This window comes from Gossypium arboreum, chromosome 13 (genome assembly GCF_025698485.1).
Source record: "Gossypium arboreum isolate Shixiya-1 chromosome 13, ASM2569848v2, whole genome shotgun sequence".
In the NCBI taxonomy this organism is placed as follows: Eukaryota; Viridiplantae; Streptophyta; class Magnoliopsida; order Malvales; family Malvaceae; genus Gossypium; species Gossypium arboreum.
The window spans coordinates 105,246,723-105,270,916 of record NC_069082.1 but is presented as its reverse complement, the minus strand read 5'-3'; the positions used below and the strand labels follow the sequence as shown (position 1 = coordinate 105,270,916).

General features: G+C 34.6%; 1 protein-coding gene across 1 annotated transcript; it reads left to right on the top strand.

Moving 5' to 3' along the window:
• Positions 1–17,474: 17,474 nt before the first annotated feature.
• On the top strand, positions 17,475–22,869 carry LOC108461098 (DEAD-box ATP-dependent RNA helicase 10-like). The gene is made up of 13 exons (XM_017760794.2): positions 17,475–17,837; positions 17,928–18,075; positions 18,172–18,241; positions 18,469–18,531; positions 19,217–19,291; positions 19,712–19,831; positions 20,373–20,414; positions 20,507–20,581; positions 21,357–21,503; positions 21,670–21,807; positions 21,948–22,059; positions 22,154–22,242; positions 22,524–22,869. The coding sequence occupies exons 1-13, from the start codon at positions 17,699–17,701 to the stop codon at positions 22,635–22,637; spliced, it is 1,332 nt and encodes a 443-aa protein (XP_017616283.1). The 5' UTR covers positions 17,475–17,698; the 3' UTR covers positions 22,638–22,869.
• Positions 22,870–24,194: the final 1,325 nt, after the last annotated feature.

Here is a 24,194-nt window from a genome sequence, read left to right as displayed (position 1 = left end):
CTTCGGTTTGAGCCAACAAGCTTTAAGTTGAAGTAATAACAATAATACCAACTAAGCTACCAGTTAACTATTATTAATTCAAATTGTAATTTTCTCATATATTTCCTAAACTATTCATAAACCTCCCAAACTAATTAAATTGAAGGATATAATGCCTTTTAAATGTGTTCAAACTTTACTACCTTCAAGTTGTAATAGCAATGGCACCAACCTCCTTGGGCTAAGAATTGACCAGCCACGCTATCATGATTTAAATTTAGAGCACCATATTTAAGAACGTTATAAGCTTAAAGTATTCAATTATTAATTTCATTCCACCAGCTATCTCTCTGCTTCTTTCTTTTTTCCTTCTTATTGCCCTCTCTTCACCATTGTATCATCGTTCTGAATCTTGTGCTCTTGTTCGTCTACCTACTTCTCCCAACCAATCATAAACAACCATATATATATTTTTTATCAGCTCTCTCAAGGTTCCAGTAATCTTTTTCTCCAGCTTTAAATGTTAGAATCTTTTGCTCATAGCAGAAACTTTATTTGGTTTACTTGATGTTGATTTTTTAACTGATTTTAATTCCTTGTCTTCAGAATTTTTTGGTAACTGTAAAATTTTCTGCTTTAGGAGAAACAGAGGACTTTTAGATTTTTATCATTTGTATTCTTTTAGAAACATGAACGTAATGAGAAAAAAGAATTAGAAGGCTTGAGGGATCGATATGCTTAGGGTTCTGGTGGACTTTGTTTTCTATGGTAGGTTTTTAGGTGAATTTAGTGTCTTTTAGAAATCAAAATTTAGATGAATGGGTTTTAGTGTAGGAGATGGGATTTAGGGTTGGCATCTCATAGGAAATGATTTTTTGCTCGTAGTATGAAAATAGTCTATGATTGAACACAATGACTAAGCTTTACTTCTTGTGATTGTGTCATCCTCTCTTTGTATGTTAACGATTGGAATAATTTCTGATTTTATGTGGGTCTTTATGAATTGTTTGTGTGAAAGCCCAATTTCGTCTGAGCCCAACCAAACAAAAACCAAACCAAAATAAAAATATAAAAAAAATAATAATATGGTTCAGAGTCAATTTACAAACAGTAGACTTAAATTACATTAAGCCCAAGTGGCTCAAATAAAAAAAACCTAAAACCCACAACACCTGAACTTTTTAGAAAAAAGAAACTCTAACCTATCCCTAGAGCCGCACCCTAGCTTGTGCCGCCGCCGCCACCAACTGCTTGCCACCGCCTGTTAGGAAAAGACAGAAACCAAACACAAGCAATTGAAACAGTTGGAGAAATATCTAATGCTTGGAACCAAACCTGCAGAATAAAAAGATTTGCGGCAAGTTTGATGACGACCCCCGAATATAATGGGTGGTGAGGTAAAAAAGTCAATGACAACATCCCTATGCCAAGTCAAAAAGGCATTCGACTAATGGAAGTGATCCCGTCTGAGCTAGAAATTATAAAACAGGATTTTGAAAAAAAGGAATTCGAAGCTAGGAAAGAAGATAGAGCGATTAGAGGAGTAAAATATGCAATTAGGATTAGATGTTGACGTCCAGAAGCTAGAGGCTGATAAACTAAGAAAAGAAAAGAAGAAGGCCGAGGAAGAACTGGACAGTTTAAAAACGAATTATAAGAAGTTGCGCTTGTCGATGAGGATTGTCGGGCTAGGAAAAATATCAGAACAATGGCAGCAAGAGATTAAAGAAAAAATATTTAAGCCGGTCGATGGGAAAGGAAGTTTCAAGATGTTTAGGTTCGAGAAGAGGCTCTAGAAAGAGTTTGTCAGAAAGTCGAAGTGAAAAGATTGGATTAAAATCCTGGGTGGTAGAGCTAGAAAAGTCACTTCATCAGTATCGTAGTCGCAACTCCATAATTGAGCTGAAAGTGAGCCTAAACAAAATTGAAGAGTTAAAAGGAAAAATAGAAAAGCTCGAAACCGCATTACAAAATTGTGAACTCTAGGTTGAACTTCTTGAAGCAAACAATGAGCATTGAAAAGAGCAACTCTGCCATTCTCTCAAGGTCAGGTCAGGGATATAGACCATATCATGGGTGAAACTGTGGCTCAAATACGAGAGGTGGCCGATCATTTGCAAACCCTAACAGTTCAGGCTGGCGTGCTAAGCTTGAAGCATGAATCAGAATCGGATCAGGGTCGAAAGTTAGCTTGGCTTTTTAGGAAGGTTAAGGCTTTGAGTGTTAAGGCAAAGCTGTATATGTAATTCATTTTATGTAAAGAAATTTGTTTTCTAGTAAAGTTGTTCTAATAGAATTGAATTAGAGTCAATGTCTCTTTTTGCATTCATTCAATGCATTTGCATCATATGCATTAAATTTTACAAAAAGACCCAAATTAATCAAAATTGTTTCAGTTAATCTAGAAACCAACAAGAGCCAACTAACCTATTATCGTTACAATACTCACGCCAAAACCAAAGTAATGAACCAAAGACTAGAACAGATTCAAAAAGACATGCAAGATCAGTTACAAGTGCAGCTGTAAGAACAGTTAGCGAAAGTATAATAAGAGATAAGGGATCAATTGCAGGAATCCCAAAGAAGTATGATAAGCCAATTGACGCAGTTGCTAGTTGGAGGACTTGAAAAAGGGAAGAGCATTGTGGTCAACTCAAGAGATGATAATGAAGACCTCAACAATATCAGGCCAGTATTTCGGCACCAATGAACTACTCAACGGGTTCAGGCTCCAATTCGGAGGATAATCCAACCAATCACGTTGTTTCTGATCTAGATATAGTAAAAATGAAAAAAGAAATAGTGGAACTGTCAAAGCAACTTGAGGATCGGTGTAGATGGTTAGAAGAAAAGTTCAGAGCAATGGAAAACGCTGATTATCATTGTGCAATTGATGTTAAGAACTTGAGTTTGGTCCTAGACCTAGTGCTCCCTCCAAAATTCAAAACTCTATAATTTGAAAAGTATAACAAGACTAGCTGTTCTGAAGGTCACATCAAGATATTCTGTCAAAGGATGACAGTGTAATATCCCTACCCGTATTCATTACCGGAATAGGGTACGAGGCATTACCGGAGTTTACGAATTAAATTTTTTTTTATATTCAATATAGCCCCTTTATAAATATCTAACCTTCCCTACAATATTAAATCGAGACAATCCACATCAACCAAATCAATTCAACATATTTTCAAGATAAATTCATGCATATTTATAAGATAACGTCATCACATATCTAAAACCAGGTTTGTTAACCATACTAATGGCTAAATTTACATCCATTTCACGTTAACATTTACTTTGTTAGTTTATACATGCCATTGATTTCCAAAATAAAGTTTCTTTATATACCGAAATCCTGAGGTTGACAGTGTGATGTGTCTCCGACCAAATTCGACCTTCGAGCTCTTAACACTAAAAAACAGGGAAAAAGGAAACGGGGTAAGCACTTTGTGCTTAGTAAGCTCATGTAACAAGAATTATACTTACCTAATATTTTCAATATAATATAATAAACATTCATATATCCATTCAATGCATTATTACCCTAACATGCACAAACTCAACATTCAAGTTAGTACAATAATTTCCATGTATCAATAATATATATACCATGATTGATGAGCTCGTCAATACCATAATTTCCATTTCCTTGTTATTTTTCCATATTTATCCCGTTGAATTTATCGAATTTCGATAGATTTTCAGAGGTACACATTTATTGTACAATTAAGGTCCGTCAATTTATATTCATATGCACATATCCATTTCGAGAGCACACTCCCTGAACCTCAACCTTGCAAATGGATTACCGTCCGAGCTAAATCCCTGCAACGACAATTACTCTAATGAGCTTGGATTTGAATTACAGTCAGGCTAAATTCAGACCCTAATTCGGATTACCCGTCCGGGCTAAATCCATTTTACACATATTCTTCGGGAGGGCTATATCAGGATAGGATCACCCGTCCGGGCTAGATCCTTTTTACCGTCAATTCCTTTTCAGAGATCCATCGAATTTTCCTTTCATTCAAACGGGATTTCTTCCCATTTTATCAAATATATCAATGTTTCATAAATTTCCATATAATGAACATTCAAATCATATTCATATCAAAAACATGCATTTCAAGCATTTAAGAATATAATTCAAGTTACACGAACTTACCTTGATACTTGTTTGTAAACAATAAAATCTACTAATCCGAACTTTTTCCTTTCCTCGATCTAGCTTCGTATTTGAATCTTCGGATCTAAATAAATAAATTTAATTATCAATTTAATACATTTCATGTTCATATGCAACATTCTCTATAATTCAACTATTATTTATAGTTCATTCAAAGCTGTCTACTTAAGTCATAATCACTAAATTATTTATAACTTGAGCTACGGAACTCAAAATTAAGATCCGTTAATTTTTCCTGAAACTAGACTCATATATCTTTTTATCATAAAATTTTCAGAATTTTTGGTGTAGCCAATAAGTACAGTTTATTCTTTAAAGTCACCCCTGTTCTGCTATCGACAGTTCTGACCCTTCTTCACTAAAAATTAATTATCTCTTCATACAGGATTCAAATAATGTTCTCATTTGTTTCTCTTAAAAATAGACTCATTAAGGATTCTAGACATATAAATTTAAGCCCATAATTGTTTTTCTTAAATTTTTTATGATTTTTCAAAGTCAGAACAGGGGAACCCGAATTCATTCTGACCTTGTCTCACAAAATTCATTATATCTCAAAATTTACAAATTCATTTCTTATACTATTTCTTCTATGAGAAACTAGACTTAATAAGCTTTAATTCCATATTTTTTTCATCTTCTAATTCGATTTCTACAATTTATGGTGATTTTTCAAAGTTAGTATACTGCTGCTGTCCAAACTGTTTTTGTGCAAGCTGTTTATTACCATTTTTCCCCAAAGCTTTTAATAAATGATAATTTTGTTCCTACTCAATTAGCCTCTCAATTGAGCTGATTTTTCTCAAGCATTTTCACAATTAGGTCCTAAAAATCAATTTCTATTGAAATTACCTAATAAAATCATCTCATAAACAAATTAAAGCTTTAATTTAATTCTATTTCATCATAAACTTACAGCACTCAACCATGGTGACTTTCAATTTCATCCATGAAATAAAAAACTAATGAATTTAATAGTAGGACCTAGTTGTAAAAGTCTTAGAAACACAAAAATTACAAGAAAAAGGCAAGGATTAACTCACTTGGTGCAAAAATTATGAAATATCAGCTTAGAGAACCCCCCTATGGCGTTTTTAGCTGCTGGAATTGAAGAGAAATGAAGAGAAATCTACATATTTCCTATTTAGTCCTAGCTTTATTTAGTTAATTTTGCAATATTCCAATTTTACCCTTAATTTATCAATTTTTCTGCTGATTTCATACCCTTGTCGTCCAGCCCAAATAACTTTTGGGTCTAATTGCCTTTTAAATCCTTTCTCATTAGACTCTTAAGCTATTTAATCACTCTAGCAACTTTTATACCTATTACAATTTAGTCCTTTTTCATTTAATTGACTACCCAAACATTAAAATTTCTTAACGAAATTTTAATACCATATTAATAACATTTCATAAATATTTATAAAATTATTTTTGACTCGGTTTTACGAGATAGAGGTCTCGATACCTTGTTTTTACCCAATTTCTTTAATAATTTCTTTTTCTATCTAATCACTAAATTGGTAAAATTTTTCTATCAATATTTTCATACGATTTTCCTATCATATCAATTTTCAAGCAAAAATATTGAAATAAATTTCTCTTTAAATCGGATCTATGGTTACGAAACCATTGTTCCGATAACCTTGAATTTAGGCCATTACAGACAGGACACGATAATAATGACCAGTTATTAATTCATTGCTTCCAAGACAGTCTGATCGAGTCAACAGTAAAATGGTACAACTAATTGAGCCGTGTCAAAATCAATTCATGGAAAGACTTGGCACAAACTTTTATGAAGCAATATAGTCATATGACGGACATTACACCCGATAGAATCACATTGCAGAATATGGAAAAGAAGCAAAGTGAAAGCTTCAGGCAATATGTCCAAAGATGGAGAAAGGTGGCAACGCAAGTCCAGCCACCTCTTCTGGAGAAAAAAACCACAATACTTTTTATCAATACTTTAAAAACCCCATTCATCAACCATATGGTGAGAAGCACTACTAAGAGCTTCTCAGATATAGTACTGTCTGATGAAATGATTGAAAACACAGTGAGAAGTGGTAAGATAGACGCGGGGAAAAGTGCCAAAAGATCAGCCCCAAGGAAGAAGAAAAACGAGGTGAATAATGTAAGCATATATAACAAGGGTTATTCAAAGCCAATCACTGTAGGCCAGCTAAGGACAGTTACTACTAGCTATCAGGTCCCCCAATGCAATAATCCAACCGAAGGCCAAATACAGAAAGGCTTCAACTCACTCCCATCCCGATGACATATAGGGAGCTGTATCAAAGTCTGTTTGATGCACATGTGGTATCCCCTTTCTTCTTGAAACTTATGCAACCTCCATTCCCCAAATGGTACAACACGAATGCTTAATGTGATTACCATGCGGGAATCACGAGACACTTAATCGAGAACTGCACCGCTTTTAAAAAGTTAATTGAAAGGTTCATCAAGATGAGCATTGTGAAGTTCGATGATTCATCGAGACCTAATGTGGCAAGAAATTTGTTACCCAATCATTTTGATAAATAGGTAAACATGATAATTAAGAGTGGAAGGAATAGAACCGAGATGAATGTAGCGGGACTAAAAACCTCACTGAAATGGGTTTGGAAGAAAATGGTAGAGTGAGGATTAACCAAATGGGATTCAGAGAAACCCGAAAGGATAAGGAACTACTTTGAGTTCTATGCTGGAGAAAGTCATGAGATCTAGGAATGCGTTGAATTCAAGGCCCTAGTGCAAAATTTGATGGATAATAAAGAGTTAAAATTCTTTGAATATGCCAAAGGCTCGGAAGGAGAAGATGTGTGCGCCTCAGAAGAAGGGTCAAAAGAGAAGGTCTATAAAGTTAACCACCCAATGGTTATTACTTCACGACTAAGAAGCAATGAAGCTGAGGTACAAATTGCACTAAGGGTCATAATTCAGAAACCTGTAGCCTTTTCCTACAGGGACAACAAGAGGATTCCTTAGAATTATTATTGCAACGTGATGATTCTGGGAGAAGAGAACCCGGCTAGCGTTTTAGAAGAGGGCCAAGATATGAGTTTCTACACATGTAGTAGGAGGTGTTATGACCCTGCAAGTACAAGAACCGAGCCCGTTAAAGGAAAGACCCCAGCACTTAAGTATAAGAGAAAAAGACGGCTAGGCTTGAATCACCAGTTAACGAGACAGTAACTGAGAACCAGCTTGCATGTCAATACTAGCCTTACTCTTGAGCTCAGAAACTCATCGTAGCGCGTTGATAAATGTGTTGAATGAAATTTATGTCGCTAATGATATCTCTGTAAACAAGCTGGACCGCCTAGTTAACAATATAAGTGTCGTTAACTTTATCTTTTTCATAATGATGAAATACCTCCAAGGGGCATAGGATCTACAAAGGCTCTACACATCACCACTCATTGCAAAGGATATATACTGTCAGGGGTGCTAATAGACAATGGCTCTGCACTGAACGTTTTACCTCTATCCATGCTGAATAGATTACTAGTGGATAGAACTCACATAAAGACATGCCAAAACATAGTAAGAACATTCGATGGTACGGAAAAGAGGGTGATGGGAAGGATTGAGATATCCTTTTTGATTAGTCCAAACACGTATGAGATAGATTTCTTGGTGATGGACATCAAGCCTTTTTATAATTACTTGTTGGGGAGGCATTGGATTCACTCAGTTGGGGTAGTGTCGTCATCACTGCATCAAAAGATAAAGTCGGTAACTAAGAGTTGACTGATAACAATAAACGCGTAAGAAGACATTATTACATCCATAACCAGTGACACGTCATACATAAGTACAGACAATGAAGCAATAGAGTGTTCCTTTCTATATTTGAAATTTGTGAATGCAACTTTCATCATTAAAGGAAACAAGATCCCGATACTTAAAATATCTAAAACTACGAGGATGAGCCTACAGTTGAAGTTGGGAAAGGAGCCTTACCTGGAAGGGAATTTGAGAAATACCTCTAAGGGAAAATCGAATCACCTATGCTAATGGACAAACAAGACCGCTTTGGCTTAGGATACAAACCAAATGCGAAGAAAAAGAAAAGAGAGTTAGAGAAGAAGCAAGAAAGGAGAAGAATACGACTAAGTGAGGAAGAGGTCAATGGGAACCAATGACCTTTCCCCATATATCCAGAACTTTCGTGTCAGGAGAAACTATTCACCCTGAACGGAAGATGTCAAGAAAAAAAACTGCAGAAGGAATGTTGGGAAATCTGAACATTAATGCCATATTCGAAGAAAGAATTAGGGGAGAATTTATCAGGCATCTGCCCCTATGTACCTAGAAATGTTTTGAACAATTGGATTGCGGAAGAGATTCCTTTAGTTTTTAAAGCTAATTCAGAGTAATGTTTAAAACACGCTTATTACTCTAAGCTTAGGAATAATAAGAATCCTTTTGTGAAATAGGCTTACGTCCAACATTTTTATTTTAATAAAATACATCTTTGCGTATCATTTTGAGCAAATATTTTATTTTTTCATTTCATTCATAATTATACCATACAAATAATTATTTTTAGATTCTTTTGTTCTCTGGATTTTCCTTTATCCCTATAACATGTATCCAGATATCAATGATATGAGCGACGCTGCTACTGACTTAGAATTTTCTTTTATGCAAGATATGTGTATAAAGGATTCTAAAGATTTTGAAAATGATCGAGACTGTAACCTATCTCCTGATTTGTTAAGGATAGTAGAATAAGATGAGAAACAAATCCTACCTTACGGAGAGTCCGTGCAAATTGTGAGCTTAGGAGAGGAAAAAGAGGTGAAGATTGAAGCTTGTATTACGCCAGAGATAAAGCGGGACCTTATTGAGTTATTTTAAGAATTCAAATATTTTTTTGCATGGTCATATCAAGACATGCCCGGGTTAAGTACTGATATCGTGGTACACCGGCTTCCCATAAAAAAAGAGTGTAAACCAGTTCAACAGAAGCTCCGAAGGATGAGACCCAACGTTTTACTGAAAATAAAATAGGAGGTCAAGAAGCAATTCGTTGTTAGTTTCTTACAAGTGGTTAAATACTCAAAACGGGTAGCCAATATCGTCCCCATCCCTAAAAAAGATGAGAAAGTACGAATTTACGTAAACTACAGGGATTTGAACAAAGCTAGCCTGAAAGATAATTTCACATTACCTCATATTGATATCTTAGTGGACAACACGGCAGGTTACTCATTGTTCTCCTTCATGGATGGTTTCTCAAGATGCAACCAAATAAAGATGCATTATGAAGACATGGAGAAGACACATTCGTAACCATATAAGGAACATTTTGCTATAAGGTCATGCCATTTGGACTAAAAAACACGGGAGCAACGTACCAAAGAGCCATGGTAGCCTTGTTTCATGACATGATGCACAAAGAAATCGAAGTTTATGTTGATATGATCGCAAAGTACCGAATAGAGAAGAAGCATGTACAAGTCTTGAAAAATTTATTCTTGAGATGGAAAAATTTTCAGCTGAAGCTCAATCCAGCAAAATATACCTTCAGGACTAGGTCGGAAAAATTGCTAGAATTTGTAGTCAGTGAAAAAGGGATCGAGATTGACCCAAATAAAATTAAGGCTATAAGGAGTTGCCTCCACCGCGCACTTAAAAAGAAGTTCGAGGTTTCCTAAGAAGACTAAATTACATCGCCCGGTCATTTCACAACTAACTGAGAAATACAACCCCATATTCTGCCTCCTTAAAAAACACAATCCAGGCGTTTGGGATGAGGTGTGCCAGAAGACTTTTGAAAAGGTCAAACATTACTTGTCCAATGCCCCATACTGATGCACCTAGCCCAGATAAGCTGCTGACACTGTACTTGACAGTATTTGAAAATTTCACGGGATGCATGCTTGGCCAACCTGATGAGTCAGGGAGAAAAGAAAAAGTGATTTATTACCTCAGTAAGAAGTTTACTGAATGTGAGACAAGATATTTGCCAATTAAAAAGTTGTGTTGCGCTTTAATCTGGATAACCCGAAGGCTGAGACAGTACATGTTGTACCACATAACTTGGATCATCTCAAAATTGGATCCTCTAAAGTATATGATGGAGTCAACTACTTTGAATGGAAGAATAGCTTGGTGGCAAATTCTACTTTCTGAATTTGATATAGTCTATGTGAATCAGAAGGCTATAAAAAGGACGCAATAGTAGATTTTCTAGCCAGTAGAGCTCTAGAAGATTATGAGTTTTTAAATTTTGATTTCCCAAATGAAGATTTAATGTATGTAGCAACCACTAAAGAAGACTCTCAAGAAGGAAATCATTGGAAACTAAACTTCAACGGAGCCTCAAATGTTGTGGGTAATGAAATTGAGGCAATCCTGGTATCCCCAAACAGAGATCATTATCCCTTTACTAGTGAATTGGATTTTGATTGCACGAATAATATGGCAGAATACGAAGCATGCATCATGGGTATTCGTGCAGCCATAGAATGCAAAATTAAAGTACCAGAGGTATATGGGGATTCTGCGTTAGTGATCTATCAACTTAAGGGAGAATGAGAAACAAGAGATCCCAAGTTGATCGATTATCGAAGGCTGGTTCTTGAATTAATTAAAGAATTTGGTGACATCACCTTCTGTTACCTTCTATGATACAAAAATTAGATGGCTTACGCTTTGGCCACCTTGGCTTCGATGGTCAAATTGAATAAACAAGAGGATGTAAAACTTATCCAGATGAGTATTTATAAGACTCCGGCCCATTGTTACAATATCGAAGAAGAAGAAAAAAAGGATGACCACCATTGGTACCACAATATACTACAATATGTGAAGAATCGTGAATACATTAATCAAGCAATTAAAAATGATAAAACGACGTTGAGAAGATTGGCTAGTGACTATATTTTAGATGGGGAGATCCTATATAAAAGAAAAAAGGATCAGGTGCTACTAAGATTTGTAGACGCTGTCGAGGCTAAGAAAATCTTGGAAGAAGTCCACGAAGGTATCTGCGGAACACATGCCAATGGTTTTACAATGGCCAGACAGGTCATAAGATTCGGGTATTATTGGTTCACCATGGAAAGAAATTGTATCAGTTATACTAAGAAATGCTATAAGTGTCAAATTTATGGAGATAAAATTCATGTATTTCCCTCACCTCTTCATATTATGACTTCTCCATTGCTTTTTTTTATGTGGGGTATGGATGTCATTTGACCGATATCACTAAAAGCTTCCAATGGGCATCGATTCATCTTTATGGTTATCAATTACTTTACCAAGTGGGTAGATGCCACTTCTTACGCCAATGTTACGAAGTCGGCAGCTAGCAAATTTTTGAAAAAAGAGATTATATGTCAGTATGAAATGCCAGAAATGATTATATCTAACAATGCACTAAATTTGAATAACAGCACGATATTAGAAGTCTGCAGCCAGTTCAAGATCAAACACCACAACTCATCACCATATTGCCCAAAAATGAATGGTGTAGTGGAGGCAGCCAATAAGAACATTAGCGTAGGGAAAATGACTGAGACTTATAAATATTGGCATGAGAAGTTACCATTTGCTCTCCATGCTTATTGAACATCTGTCAGGACCTCAACCAAGGCAATGTCTTTCTCTTTGGTTTATGGAATGAAGGCATTTTACCCATTGAAGTCTAGATTCCTTCTCTCCGAGTTTTGACAGAATTGAAGTTGGATAAAGTAGAATGGATCCAATCCAATATAATCAGCTAAACTTGATTGAAGAGAAAATGTTGAAAGCCATCCGTCATGGTCAAATGTACCAAAAGCGAATAATGCGAGCTTACAATAAAAAAGTTCACCCTAGAGAATTTCATGAGAGAGACCTGGTTTTGAAAAAGATCTTGCCTATACAAAAATATTTCAGAGGAAAGTAGATGCCGGACTGGGAAGGACCTTATGTGGTAAAGAATGTATTTTTTGGAGGAGTGCTGATTTTGACCGAGGTAGATGGCAAGAACCTGCCTAATCCGTTGAATTTAGACTTAGTCAAGAAATATTTCACTTTAAAAAAAAAGGAGAGGCAAAGGTGAAAACTCGCAAATGGCACCTTGAGACCAAAGGGGTTTTGAGTTGAAAACCCAATAAAGGGCAATTCAAATTTTGATCGAAGATGGAGCATGTGGTAGTCTTGTCCTCTCCGAATTAACAAGAAGGAGTGATATTACATCTTGAGGCATCAAAAAGTGCTCTAGGTCTTCTAAACACAAATCAAGTTTGAAATGGTCCTCGAGAAGTTTGTACGAAGAAGCTCATGCTACGACATCTGGGGCTCATCTTACTCATTTTGTATTTTAGCAACGTTTACTATCTTTGATTAATTTATTCATTTCAAGCTTTACTCTCAATAAAATTCATATTTATCCATTATGATAATCTTTTTCAAGCATTTTTCATTGAAACAATGATTAATGGATTGATAATATTCAAGTTAAAGGAGTTTTGCATATTATTCTAAAAAGCTTCTAAATAGTACAAGTACCTAAAACATGACCACTAGTTAGAACTAACCAAACTTAAGGGTTAGAAACATTTGAGAAAGAATAGTCTAAATTGTGACTATTTCTTCAGATTTTCTGTTAAAGATACTAGCTGAACAAAAATACATGGTAACACATCAGTGATAGAACCTTGATGAACAATGAGCAATGACAATCTAAGTATTAAAAATGGATCATTCTCAAAAAATGACATTTTGCATTCATGTAAATATCATTCATACACATCTAGTTAAGAGTATTTGGTTTATCCTGATCATGATATCTTAATCACTAGGCATAAATAGGCCCATGAAATTGATTCTACAAGCCATGTTCTCCAGAGAATGGTGTAATAAGATCAGAGAAACCATAAATCCCATACCCTTGAAGTTGTAATGGGATGGACTGAGGTCATTGTGACGAATCTTATCTCCCTAAAATTATAGTGGAAAAGATTAAAGTCACAAATTTTATCTCTCTGAAATTACAATGGAATAGATCGAAAATAGAAAATCTTATCTCTCTAAAGTTGCAGTATAGCAAATTAAAGCTATAAACCTTATCTCCCTAAAGTTGCAGTGGAGCAGGTTGAAGTTGTAAGTCTTATCTCCCTGAAGTTGCAGTGGAGTAGGCTGACGATAGTGGATCTTATTTCCCTGAAGTTGTAGTGAAACAGATTAAAGCTACAAATTACAAATCTTATCTCCCTGAAGTTGCAGTGGAGCAGACTGAAGTTACAGATCTTATCTCCTTAAAGTTGCAGTTGAGTAGATTGAAACGATAAGTCCTATACTTTTAAGGTTGCAGTAGATTGGATTAAATCTACCATAGCAAGTCTTATCTCTCTGAAGTTGCAGTGGAATAGACTAAAGCTACAAGTTACAAATCATCTCCCTAAAGTTGCAGTGGAACAGATTGAAGCCACAAATTTTCTCCCTAAAGTTGCAGTGGAACAGATTGAAGCCACAAATTTTATCTCCCTGAAGTTGCAGTGGAGTAGATTAAAGCGACAAATCTTATACCCCTAAAGTTGCAGTGGGTTCAAATGAAGCTACTTGAAAAAAAGGAGCACCAAAGATGTCGAGATTCGGCGAGACCAGTCAAAATGGGTCCTTCTTAAAAGTTTTTGCTTCATTCTCGTTACACAAAAACGAGCAAAGAGGGGCAGCTGTGAAAGCCCAATTTCATCTGGGCCCAACCAAACAGAAACCAAACCAAAATAAAAAATAAAAAAATAATAATATGGTCCAGAGTCAATTTACAAACAGCAGACCCAAATTACATTAAGCCCAAGTGGCCCAAATAAAAAAAACCTAAAGCCCACAACACTTAAAAATTTCAGAAAAAAAAAGAAACCCTAACCTATCCCCAACGCCGCACCCTAGCTTGCGCCGCCGCCGCCACCAACTGCGTGCTATCGCCATTGTCACCGCCTGCAAGGAAAAGAAATAAAAGACAGAAACCAAATACAAGCAGTCGAAACAATAGAAAAACAAATAAAAAAATATTGTAAATTGGCTAGAAAAAGCCATAACAATTCCAATGTATTTTTTAGAGACGAAAACACAAAAAAAAAATACAAAAAAAAGCAATAAACAGAATACAAAATTTGAAGGTGACTTTTTTTCTTTCATTTATTTTTTTCTTCGAATATATTTTTTATAAATATAAAAAATTTATAAAAATAAGAATAAAAGGAAGAGCTTACCTGAGTCTTTACACTCTACCATTGTGGGTAGACGAGGCCACCACCTCCGATGATAGGTGATTTTGACGAAATTTTTTATTTAAAAAAAACGAAAGGTTTCTTCAGGATTTCTGCGATTTGGTGATTTTTTTTGAAAAAGCGAGTTCTAATCTAAGTTCAGGAGGCCAAGGCGATCAAAAGTGGCCTTTTATATTTAGCCGGTCATTGCGAACGGTAGAGCTATCATCGGCGACCGATAACCGGCACGGTAGAACCCGATGGCTCCTTTGGCCGGATTCTGGACTGTGCCCATAGAGAAAGAAGAGGTTTTCAGATTTTTTTTTAAAAATGGGAGTGAAATGATTTTTTGGGAAATTTTTTAACTTAAATAGAGCTCCAAAACGACGCCATTTTGGTCTGTTTCCTCATACACCAAAACGATGTCGTTTTAGCCTTCGATCCAATTGCCCGACCCAAAACCTAGGATCCGCGTGTTTTTTAGTGGGAGGGTCTATTTGCGTTTTTGGCCCTTTCGCTTTTTGGACGATTTACAATGTAGTTTTTTTTTCTTTTTAATATTTACCCCTTAATTTATTTTTCTTTCATTTTGGTCTCTATGGAACAGCACGTTTAAGGAGTTCGAGATAATTTCATATTTAGTCCCTATTTCTTTTTGCACGCTTCATTTTAATCCCTTATTCTGTTTTATTAATTATTTTTTATTATTTACAATTCATCCCCTAATTTCATTCTAATTTCAATTTAATCCTTAGTCCATTTAATTCCAACCTTTCTACAAACTATTTTATTTTATTTTATTTATTTATTATTTATTTATTTACTTTTTTTATAAAAAATCATATTGTTTATATCCTTTTATTTGTGCATTTCTTTTATTCATTTATTATTGTTGTCATTATTATTTTATTTTTAATTTTATTCTTATTATTTTATTATTATTTTATTATTTTCGGCACTCTCATGTCATGTTTATTTATATATATTTATCCTTTTTCTTTTTCATCACGCATTTTCCATTTTATTTTAAGATTTCTTTATTTATTTTATTATTATGATTTGATCATTAATATTATTATTAATTACATTAGTATTACTATAGTATTCATTATTTAGTTATTATATATTATTCTAATGTTCTAAATATATTGCCATATTTACATTATTATTATCTATCCATGTGTATATTGTGCCCAAATAAGTAAATGCATATCGTTTTAAGCGTTACGTTCGTTTTTCGTATGATGCACAAAAAAAAAAGGAAAATTTTTAAATCATGGCAATATTCATTATTTTCGGAATTAGAAAAGTCGTGCCCCTAACTTATGAGATATGGCTTCTTTTTGAAATCGAAATAATCGAATATCCATTTCAAAAATATAAAAACGAGAGTCAAATAACGATCAGATGGCGTTTATTTTTGATTTCGAGGATTTAAGGCATTGTGCTCTAACTTATGGGACATGATTCTTTCTTCTCGATTAACATGAAATAAGCCCATTTTCGTAAAAATTAATTTAGTTAAGTAATGCCTTAATAAAGGATCGTATTTTAAAATCTCTTCAAATTTTCAATTTTCAATACTAAAGACATGAAGTAATCAATTAGGTACCAATTTTAGGCATAACGATGGTGCTAATCCTTCCTTGTGCGTAATCAACTCTCAAACCCATTTTCTAAATTTTTGTAGACCGAAAAATATTGTTTTAGTAAATCGAACCTCTTATTAAAACGATCAAATTGCGAGGTGATCCAATCACACATCCTAAAAGTAATTGGTGGCGACCCTTATTTTCATTTTAAAACAAAAAGTCGACCTTCAAAAAAGGTTTTGACAGTTTGTATGAAAAATTATCAAATCATGAGTTGTGAAGACTTTCTTTCTTCTTCTCTTGTACTTTAGAACATATTTTTTTATTGGATGGATACTTAGTGATTGGTGTTATGTTCCAAAACTAAAAGAAACACAAAAAAGTGAAGCTGAGAAACAAGCATCAGCGCTGTACTGTTCCAGCCCAGGTAGTGGCTTCTTCATCTTGGAAAGCCACTTTCCTTGAAGACTTAAAGGATGACATTGATGGGTTCATTAACGCATTGATGGATGAATACAAATCTTTTGCTTTAAAAAGACTATCCAAGAGATGTTTGGAATATCAAAAGTTGTAGCAGAAAGGAATGTTCTTCCCCTTAGATGAGTGTAGCAGTAAATGGTTAGATCTTGTTTTTAGCTTGCACTTTAGGCAAAAACAAGTCTTAGTACCTTTTTTTCTTTCCTTTTACATGGTGTTTGATGATGGGCGTCATAACCACCAAAAATAATTCTTACAAAAATAACTCTAAATAGTAGTAAAGAGTGGTAATAGGGTCGAGTCCACATGGATTAGATGTTATTAACAACTTCTGTGTTTATCTCGTGAATAGAACGTTCGTCGTGTCGAAGGTCGTGGCAAAGGTCGTGCCCACGACTTTAAACGGACCTGCTGAAAAATAAACAGATAGATCAGGGGAGTTTTAAAATGCTTGAAACTAAATAATTGAAACAGCATAAATAAATAACTAAATAAATTAGAAATTAAATTGGAAATTATATTCGGGTTTTGTAATCAAAGATAATAAGCCTTAGCCCTAAACTCGATAGATTTCGGTTCAAGAATCGATCTTTAAAAATTAATCTTCTTCTCCAAACTATAAGCTAGTTATAGCAGTTAAGAACATCCAACAACCAATTATTCCTCTCGTAGCTAGTCTCAGTACAACCTGCAAACCAACCCTTATCGATTATCTAACTGAGATACATGTGTTTCCAATTCAAGATTCAAATTGAAATCAAATGTAGAATTAAGGGATGCCTTTTCAAAGAACATTAAGGCCTATTTATATACATAAAATTTACTATTTTTGGCCTTTAACTAATTTAATATAAAATCAAAATCAAAATGAAAAAATAAAAAAGATTTTTTTTTATTTTTGACTTTTACAAAATAAAAAATTCTGATGAGTCCTTAGCTTTTCTCCACATTTTTTATTTGGCCTCATTTTTATTGATTGTGTGTCAATTTGGTCCTTCTCTGCTTGTATTTGTCTCTTAAAATACAGGGAGCTCTGGCATATTTACTCCTATTTTAATTTTTTTGAAACCCTAAACTTATGTTGCTCGCTCTGCCTTCGCAGTAAGCGTCGTCGGCTTTTATTTGATTTTGTTGTGCTTTCTATCCTACTGCTTCTTACTTTGTCATATTCATACTCCCTCTCCCTCTCTGTTTTCTTTATTGAGAAGATTTTTTTAAATTACACACTGCTGTTTGAAACAAACATGGCTGAGGAAGAGAAGGAAGAGATGAAATCGTTCAAAGATTTAGGTTTATGCGAGGAATTAGTTGAAGCCTGCGACAGTTTAGGTTGGAAATATCCTACCAAAATCCAAGTAGAAGCCATTCCACATGCTCTCGAAGGTTTCGCCGCCTTTTCTTTTAACTTTTTTGTTTGATGAAATTCTTTTGTTCTTTTTCTAAATAGATTTCGTGTGTATTTTCGTATTGAAGGGAAGGATTTGATTGGGCTTGCCCAAACGGGTTCCGGTAAAACGGGGGCGTTTGCTCTTCCCATACTTCATGCGCTTTTGGAAAGCCATTCGAAACAAGGATATAAATCCGCGCCTGTGTTTTTTGCTTTGGTGCTTTCCCCAACACGGTCTGATATTAAACAAGTTACTTAATTTCGTTCTTAAAAGTATTTTTGTCTTGTTGAATATTGTTTGGTTTAATCATTATTATTATTTTGTTGCAGGGAGCTTGCAATCCAAATTGCTGAACAGTTTGAAGCTTTAGGATCTGGGATTAGTTTAAAATGTGCTGTGGTAGGTTTCCCGTTAAACTATATCCGATTGTTAACAAGATGGTTACTTTTAAATGATTTTTGTTTGCTTTCTAATAGGATTGAGTTTTCATTTGACTGGTTTTTAGTTTATGCTTTACATTCTAAAGTATGGCGGTTGTTTGCTGGCCTCAAAAATTTTGTCTTAATTTTTTCTCATCATAAAGAACTTATTTGGATTGCTTGAATTGTGATTCTTAATCTTGAAAGCTTGTTGGAGGGGTGGACATAATGCAACAACAAATTGCCCTTGGGAAGCGGCCACACATTATTGTAAGCTCATTTGTTCTTCCCCTGACATATTATCTAGAACTTTTAAGTAACTTTTGGATAAAGGATCTAGGTTGGTTGACCTGTGGTATAAAACTTGATTGCTATTAAAAAGCAGCATATAACAGTTAGATAGATAACTTGATTGCAATATATGAGTGTTGAGTTGTTGATGCCTTCTCTAAGTTGTTTATTTTCTAAGATGCAGTGACAGAGATTACGCTACATTGTATCTAGTATACTTATGCTTGATCTATGGCCATCATAGTCCTCTTCTTTAATCTTGATATATTGGTTGACTGCACTATATGAATGAATTTCCCTTGTATGATACTGATGTCATCTAGGTTAGCAAGGATATCTAGTTTCTTTATGAAGCACTTCTAAAGAATTAGGGCAAGGGCTATGTACCTTAGGTTTTGGTATTTCTCTGAGTTTATTTAGACCACATGTGTCTTGGTGTTTACTTTGATGGAAAAAACTTGTTTAGAGATAATAAGATATTTTTTAATGATAGTAACCTTCCTTAAAGGTAAAACATTAAGAGAAAAGTGTCAGTATCCAGCTGGTTTTTAAGTTGCTATCAATTTTTAGGACACACATAGACAATTGATGTGGAAATAGGTATCTCAGAACACAGAATACATCTGAATCTCTTTTTTATAAATGATTGAAATCTGCACTGTAGGTTGGAACTCCTGGACGCCTTGTGGATCACCTAACCAATACTAAAGGTTTTTCTCTTCGTATGCTAAAATTTTTGGTAAGAAATTCTTCTATCTCTGCCTTTTTTATTTAATATTCATGGTCACGTTTTAGTTTGAAAGAGGATTTTGTTTTTAAAATGACTCATTCTTATTTTATGAAAGTTTTGTTATTCTTTTTCCCCCCTTTTTCTTGAGGCATCCCTTTGTCTTTTGTCTTTTAGCTTAAATAAATCTATTGTGTTATGTGTCTTGCTCGTTCTGTTAAATAAAATTTCCATTGTTGAACTGCCAAATTTTACTTGTTAAATTTTGCCTTCATGATATGAATGCCAATGTCTCTTGACATCCATGTTAGCGTTGTTGCTTGATATAATTGGAGTGAATGAGTGTTAAACCACTTACCTTGTAACTTTCATTTCTTGTTGACCGTTTGTTATGTATATATTGTTGAAATAATATGTGCATGTATTTGATAGGTCCTAGACGAGGCAGATAGGTTGCTGAATGAGGATTTTGAGAAAGCACTTGACGATATTTTGAATGTTATTCCTCGGGATAGGCACACGTATTTGTTTTCAGCAACCATGACCAAAAAGGTATGTGGGGGAAAACAAACATTTTACATATTATATAAGAAATATGTCCATATACTATCTTGAATGTTGTTCCTCGTGGTAGGCACATGTTGTTTTCTGTGACCATGACCAGAAAAGGTATAACTGGGAAACAAATATTTTATGTATTCTATAAGAAACATGTCCATATGCTATTTTCTGTTTCACATTGGAAGTGGATTAAAACTACAAAATAGACTTTTAAGATCTCTGTAGCTGAATCTTGTAATCAAAGGCTTAGTTTGATCTTGGTTATTGTTAGTTAATACCTTTGCAAAAGGAAGGAATTAGTGCATTGGCTGCTCTTTACTGCTGCAGTACTTGTATGCATATGATTTCTTATTTTGACCTTAAAATTATCTAATATATTATACCATGTGGCTATGGATGTTTTTGTTTTTCTCTCGTGTTGCCTTATTTAGTCTGCCATTAGGGAACAGTATTTTCACAATTTGATCTGATCTTTACATTATGGATATCTTTATTTATTAATGAAAGTTTGACTACAATGTTGATTTTATAGGTGAAGAAGCTGCAAAGGGCATGTCTGAGAAATCCTGTGAAGGTTGATGATGCTATTCAAGCAAAAATTTTCTGCGATCTCCCTATCTAATTTTAATTTTCTCAAGACTTTCAGTTTGTTCTTTTCCTTTTTAGATTGAAGCTGCCTCAAAATATTCTACTGTTGACACATTGAAGCAGCAATACCGGTTTATACCTGCGAAGTACAAGGTTGCTTAATCTTCTTAGCTTTAAAATTCTTCTTCAAAGATATGAACTATAATGGTTGTGTGCTGAAATTCTATCTTTGAGAGAGATAAACTTACTGAAAAAGATTGAGTGAACTCTTTAGTCCATGTTATACTAGATGCACTTGATTTTAGTCATAAATTTCGTTGAGTTTGTTTAAGTAATATGAAAATAATATATAATAACTTGAGTTGGTGGTGAATGTGTCATAGGTCTGGCACACCTTGTCACCCCAGGGTGGTGTGCAAGAAATCTTTCTGGAACCTTCTAAACTTATCCTGCAGCTAAAGGACCCATGATTTGTGTGATTCAATTCTTGTATCTTAAAACTTTTAAATCTTAGTGCCATAGCTTGAACTAAATTTCACATCCTTTTCCTTTTTGGACTCTTGATAGCTGTATTCAGCTGTCATCAGTTCCTGGAAACTGACATGTTAAATATTAATATTAGCACCAGACCCCAGTTTGAGCAAACATAGGTCATCATAAGCTAGGCCTGAGAATCTTTGGCAGACTTCAAAGGATGAAGTCTCAAATAGTGCTAGTAGTTATGAGTGTTTCGTTGTGCATGCTTTGAGGTTGAATAAGGAATTTATTTTTTTTGTAGTTGGAACTAGATAGTGATCTATTCGTGATAATTCTTTTCTGTTAGTTCTATAAATGGATGAAGCACGAAAGATCTCTACATTGTTACTTTTTTGTTCCTAGATATCTAAATGCATTTATTTTTATATATATATTTTTTCTGTGCTTGTAGGATTGCTATCTTGTTTATATTTTGACTGAGATGTCTGGATGTACATCTATGGTTTTCACTCGAACTTGTGATGCAACTCGCCTTTTGGCTTTTATTCTTCGGAATCTTAATATAAGGGCCATTCCTATTAGCGGTCAAATGACTCAGGTATCTTTTTCTTTCAATGATATACTAATTCATAATTTATGCTTTTGCTCTAGAATTGCAGATTGCAACCCACCCCACCCAGAACCCCCCCACCCAAAAAAAAAAAAAAAAAAAAATTGTTTTTTAACCATAACTTGTGGACTTTGCCAACATATTGTATTTACAGGCAAAGAGGCTAGGAGCCTTGAATAAGTTCAAGTCTGGGGAGTGTAATGTTCTTGTCTGCACTGACGTTGCTAGTAGAGGACTGGACATCCCATCTGTCGATATGGTTATTAATTATGATATCCCTACAAACTCTAAGGTTAGTTTTTGCATATTCTAGACCTTGAAAAAGCATGCATTCTGTTATCCTACAAATGATCTGGGTTTTAAAAGGATAAAGTGCACAACAATTTTGTGTATTCTTTGCTTCCTTTTTTGGCTAATTTTTTGTGGGCACAGGATTACATCCATCGTGTGGGTAGAACAGCTCGTGCTGGAAGATCTGGTGTTGCTATTTCACTAGTCAATCAGTATGAGCTGGAGTGGTATCTTCAGATAGAAAAGCTTATTGGTATGCCACAGTTGTTAAACTTATTGCTAGGATGTTAGTTGATGAGTAGCTTGTCCAACAGAGTAACCTTTTTGTTTTTTTCTCTCTATTCCAGGCAAAAAGTTACCCGAGTATCCTGCTCAAGAAGAGGAAGTCTTGCAGTACTTAGAAAGTGTCACAGAAGCCAAGAGACTATCACAGATGGTAACCCAAGTTTCTTTTAGCTGTCTATATTTTCATATTTGATTTGAAAGTAAAATGTGATTTATATTATATTCCATGTTTGATAATGTTCCATACTTAATTTTATTTCATCCCGAAGAGTTACTTAAATAGCATGTAGAATGTCTTCCTTGTAATGGATTCATCTATTTGCTTGTATTTCTTGTTCTATAGTATTTTGATTTTGCTGTTTATTTGAAATTTCAGAGCATTTTTGTGAACTCTTTCTTGGATGACAATTTTATTTTTATTCAACACTGCAGAAACTTAAAGAAATTGGAGGCACAAAAAAGAGGAGGGGCGGAGATGATGATGAGGATATAGAGAGATATCTAGGCGTCAAAGGCAAGTCCTCCAAGAAAGTTAAGAGAAAATGAGATTTCCTGCTTGTTATGTTATCTTTTTGTCTCCATCTACCTACTTGTTCCACATTTCTAACTAATTTGTTAGGTTCAGGGTAGCTTAAATTTTGATCTGAGTAATTTAGCTTTATTAAGGAAAAAGAAAACTGGAAAGAGAATCAGGGAAGAAGTCTTTTTATGGGGAAGTGATTGTACAAAACTCGGATGAAGGAAAAGAAATACATTTGTATTTGTTATTGTTATAAAATTTAATTTCTAGCCGTCTCATTCCCTATCCTTAGTTAATAATAAAAAAAGAAACCTGTTTTACTTGCAATATATAACATCTCTAACATAGAGGGATATCAAAATGAGATGCTTGATGATGTTGGCACGGGCATTAATCTTGCTTGGAATTGTAATAATATAAGGCTGGTTTGGAATTGTCCTTCATTTGGTTGCCTGAGCTTATATCTTATTTTGTTTGTATTTCGGTTCAACCCTGATGAGCAATTTGAAGTTGCAGTTTCTGTTGGTGTTTTGTGAGTTGAGAGAACAGAACAATAAAAAATAGAGAGAAAAGCAAAGGAAATACTTAGCAGATTTGACCTGCTATCAAATTGTTATCATCATCATCATTGCACACCTATTACAATACGTATGTGTAGTGGTTGCAAAATAATCAATAAATCCCACTGAATCACTTTGAAAATGCAAAAATAAAATTTGTACACATTGATTAGGTAAATAAGTAACTAAAAACATCAAATCAACATCAACTCTGCTTGCTTTAACAAATAATTTCAAACAAGCAGGCTAAACAAAACATCGATATCAACATATGTAAACCCCGTTTGCACTTCAACTTGGGGTTCACCAAAAAACTTAACAGCTTACACTTTGATGTGCTCGCAACTTGGGTTGAGTTCGCATCTTTGATGAGCTCCTGTCTTTGGGTGAGCTTATAGCTGTCAATGAGATCATATCTTTTGAATGAGCTCGGAAGTGTAGAGCTCAGACTTATATGAGCTCGCAGCTTCAAGTGAGCTCGTGGCTCTGCAAGTTGAGTTCATCATTGTAGGAATGGCCACTTCGCAACAATCTTCTTTGGCCGTAATGCTGCAAACTCCAATATCATATCTTAGCCTCTCAAATCTCAAATTTTCAAGATGTTTTATGAGAATTTTAGCAAGTTGAACATCTGAACTATAATGAACCAACTTTACTTCATTTGATTGCTTAACCTCTCTAACAAAATGATATTTTATCTTGAAGTGTTTTGTTTAGCCATGTAAGACAAGATTCTTTACAATTGCAGCAGTAGATTGATTGTCACAATATATCTTTGTTGCCGCCACTTGCTTAAGATTTAAATCAGACATCAACCTTTTTAGCTAAAGTGTTTGGCTTATAGCTGCAGCTGTTGTGATGTACTCAGCTTTAGTGGTTGATTGTGCAATAGTCTCTTGCTTCCTTGAGCTTTAACTGAATACACTTGATCCCAAATTGAAGAGGTACCTTGAAGTGCTCTTCATATCTTCCACAGAACCAACCCAATTATTGTCTGTGAAACCAGTCAACTTAGTTCCTTTT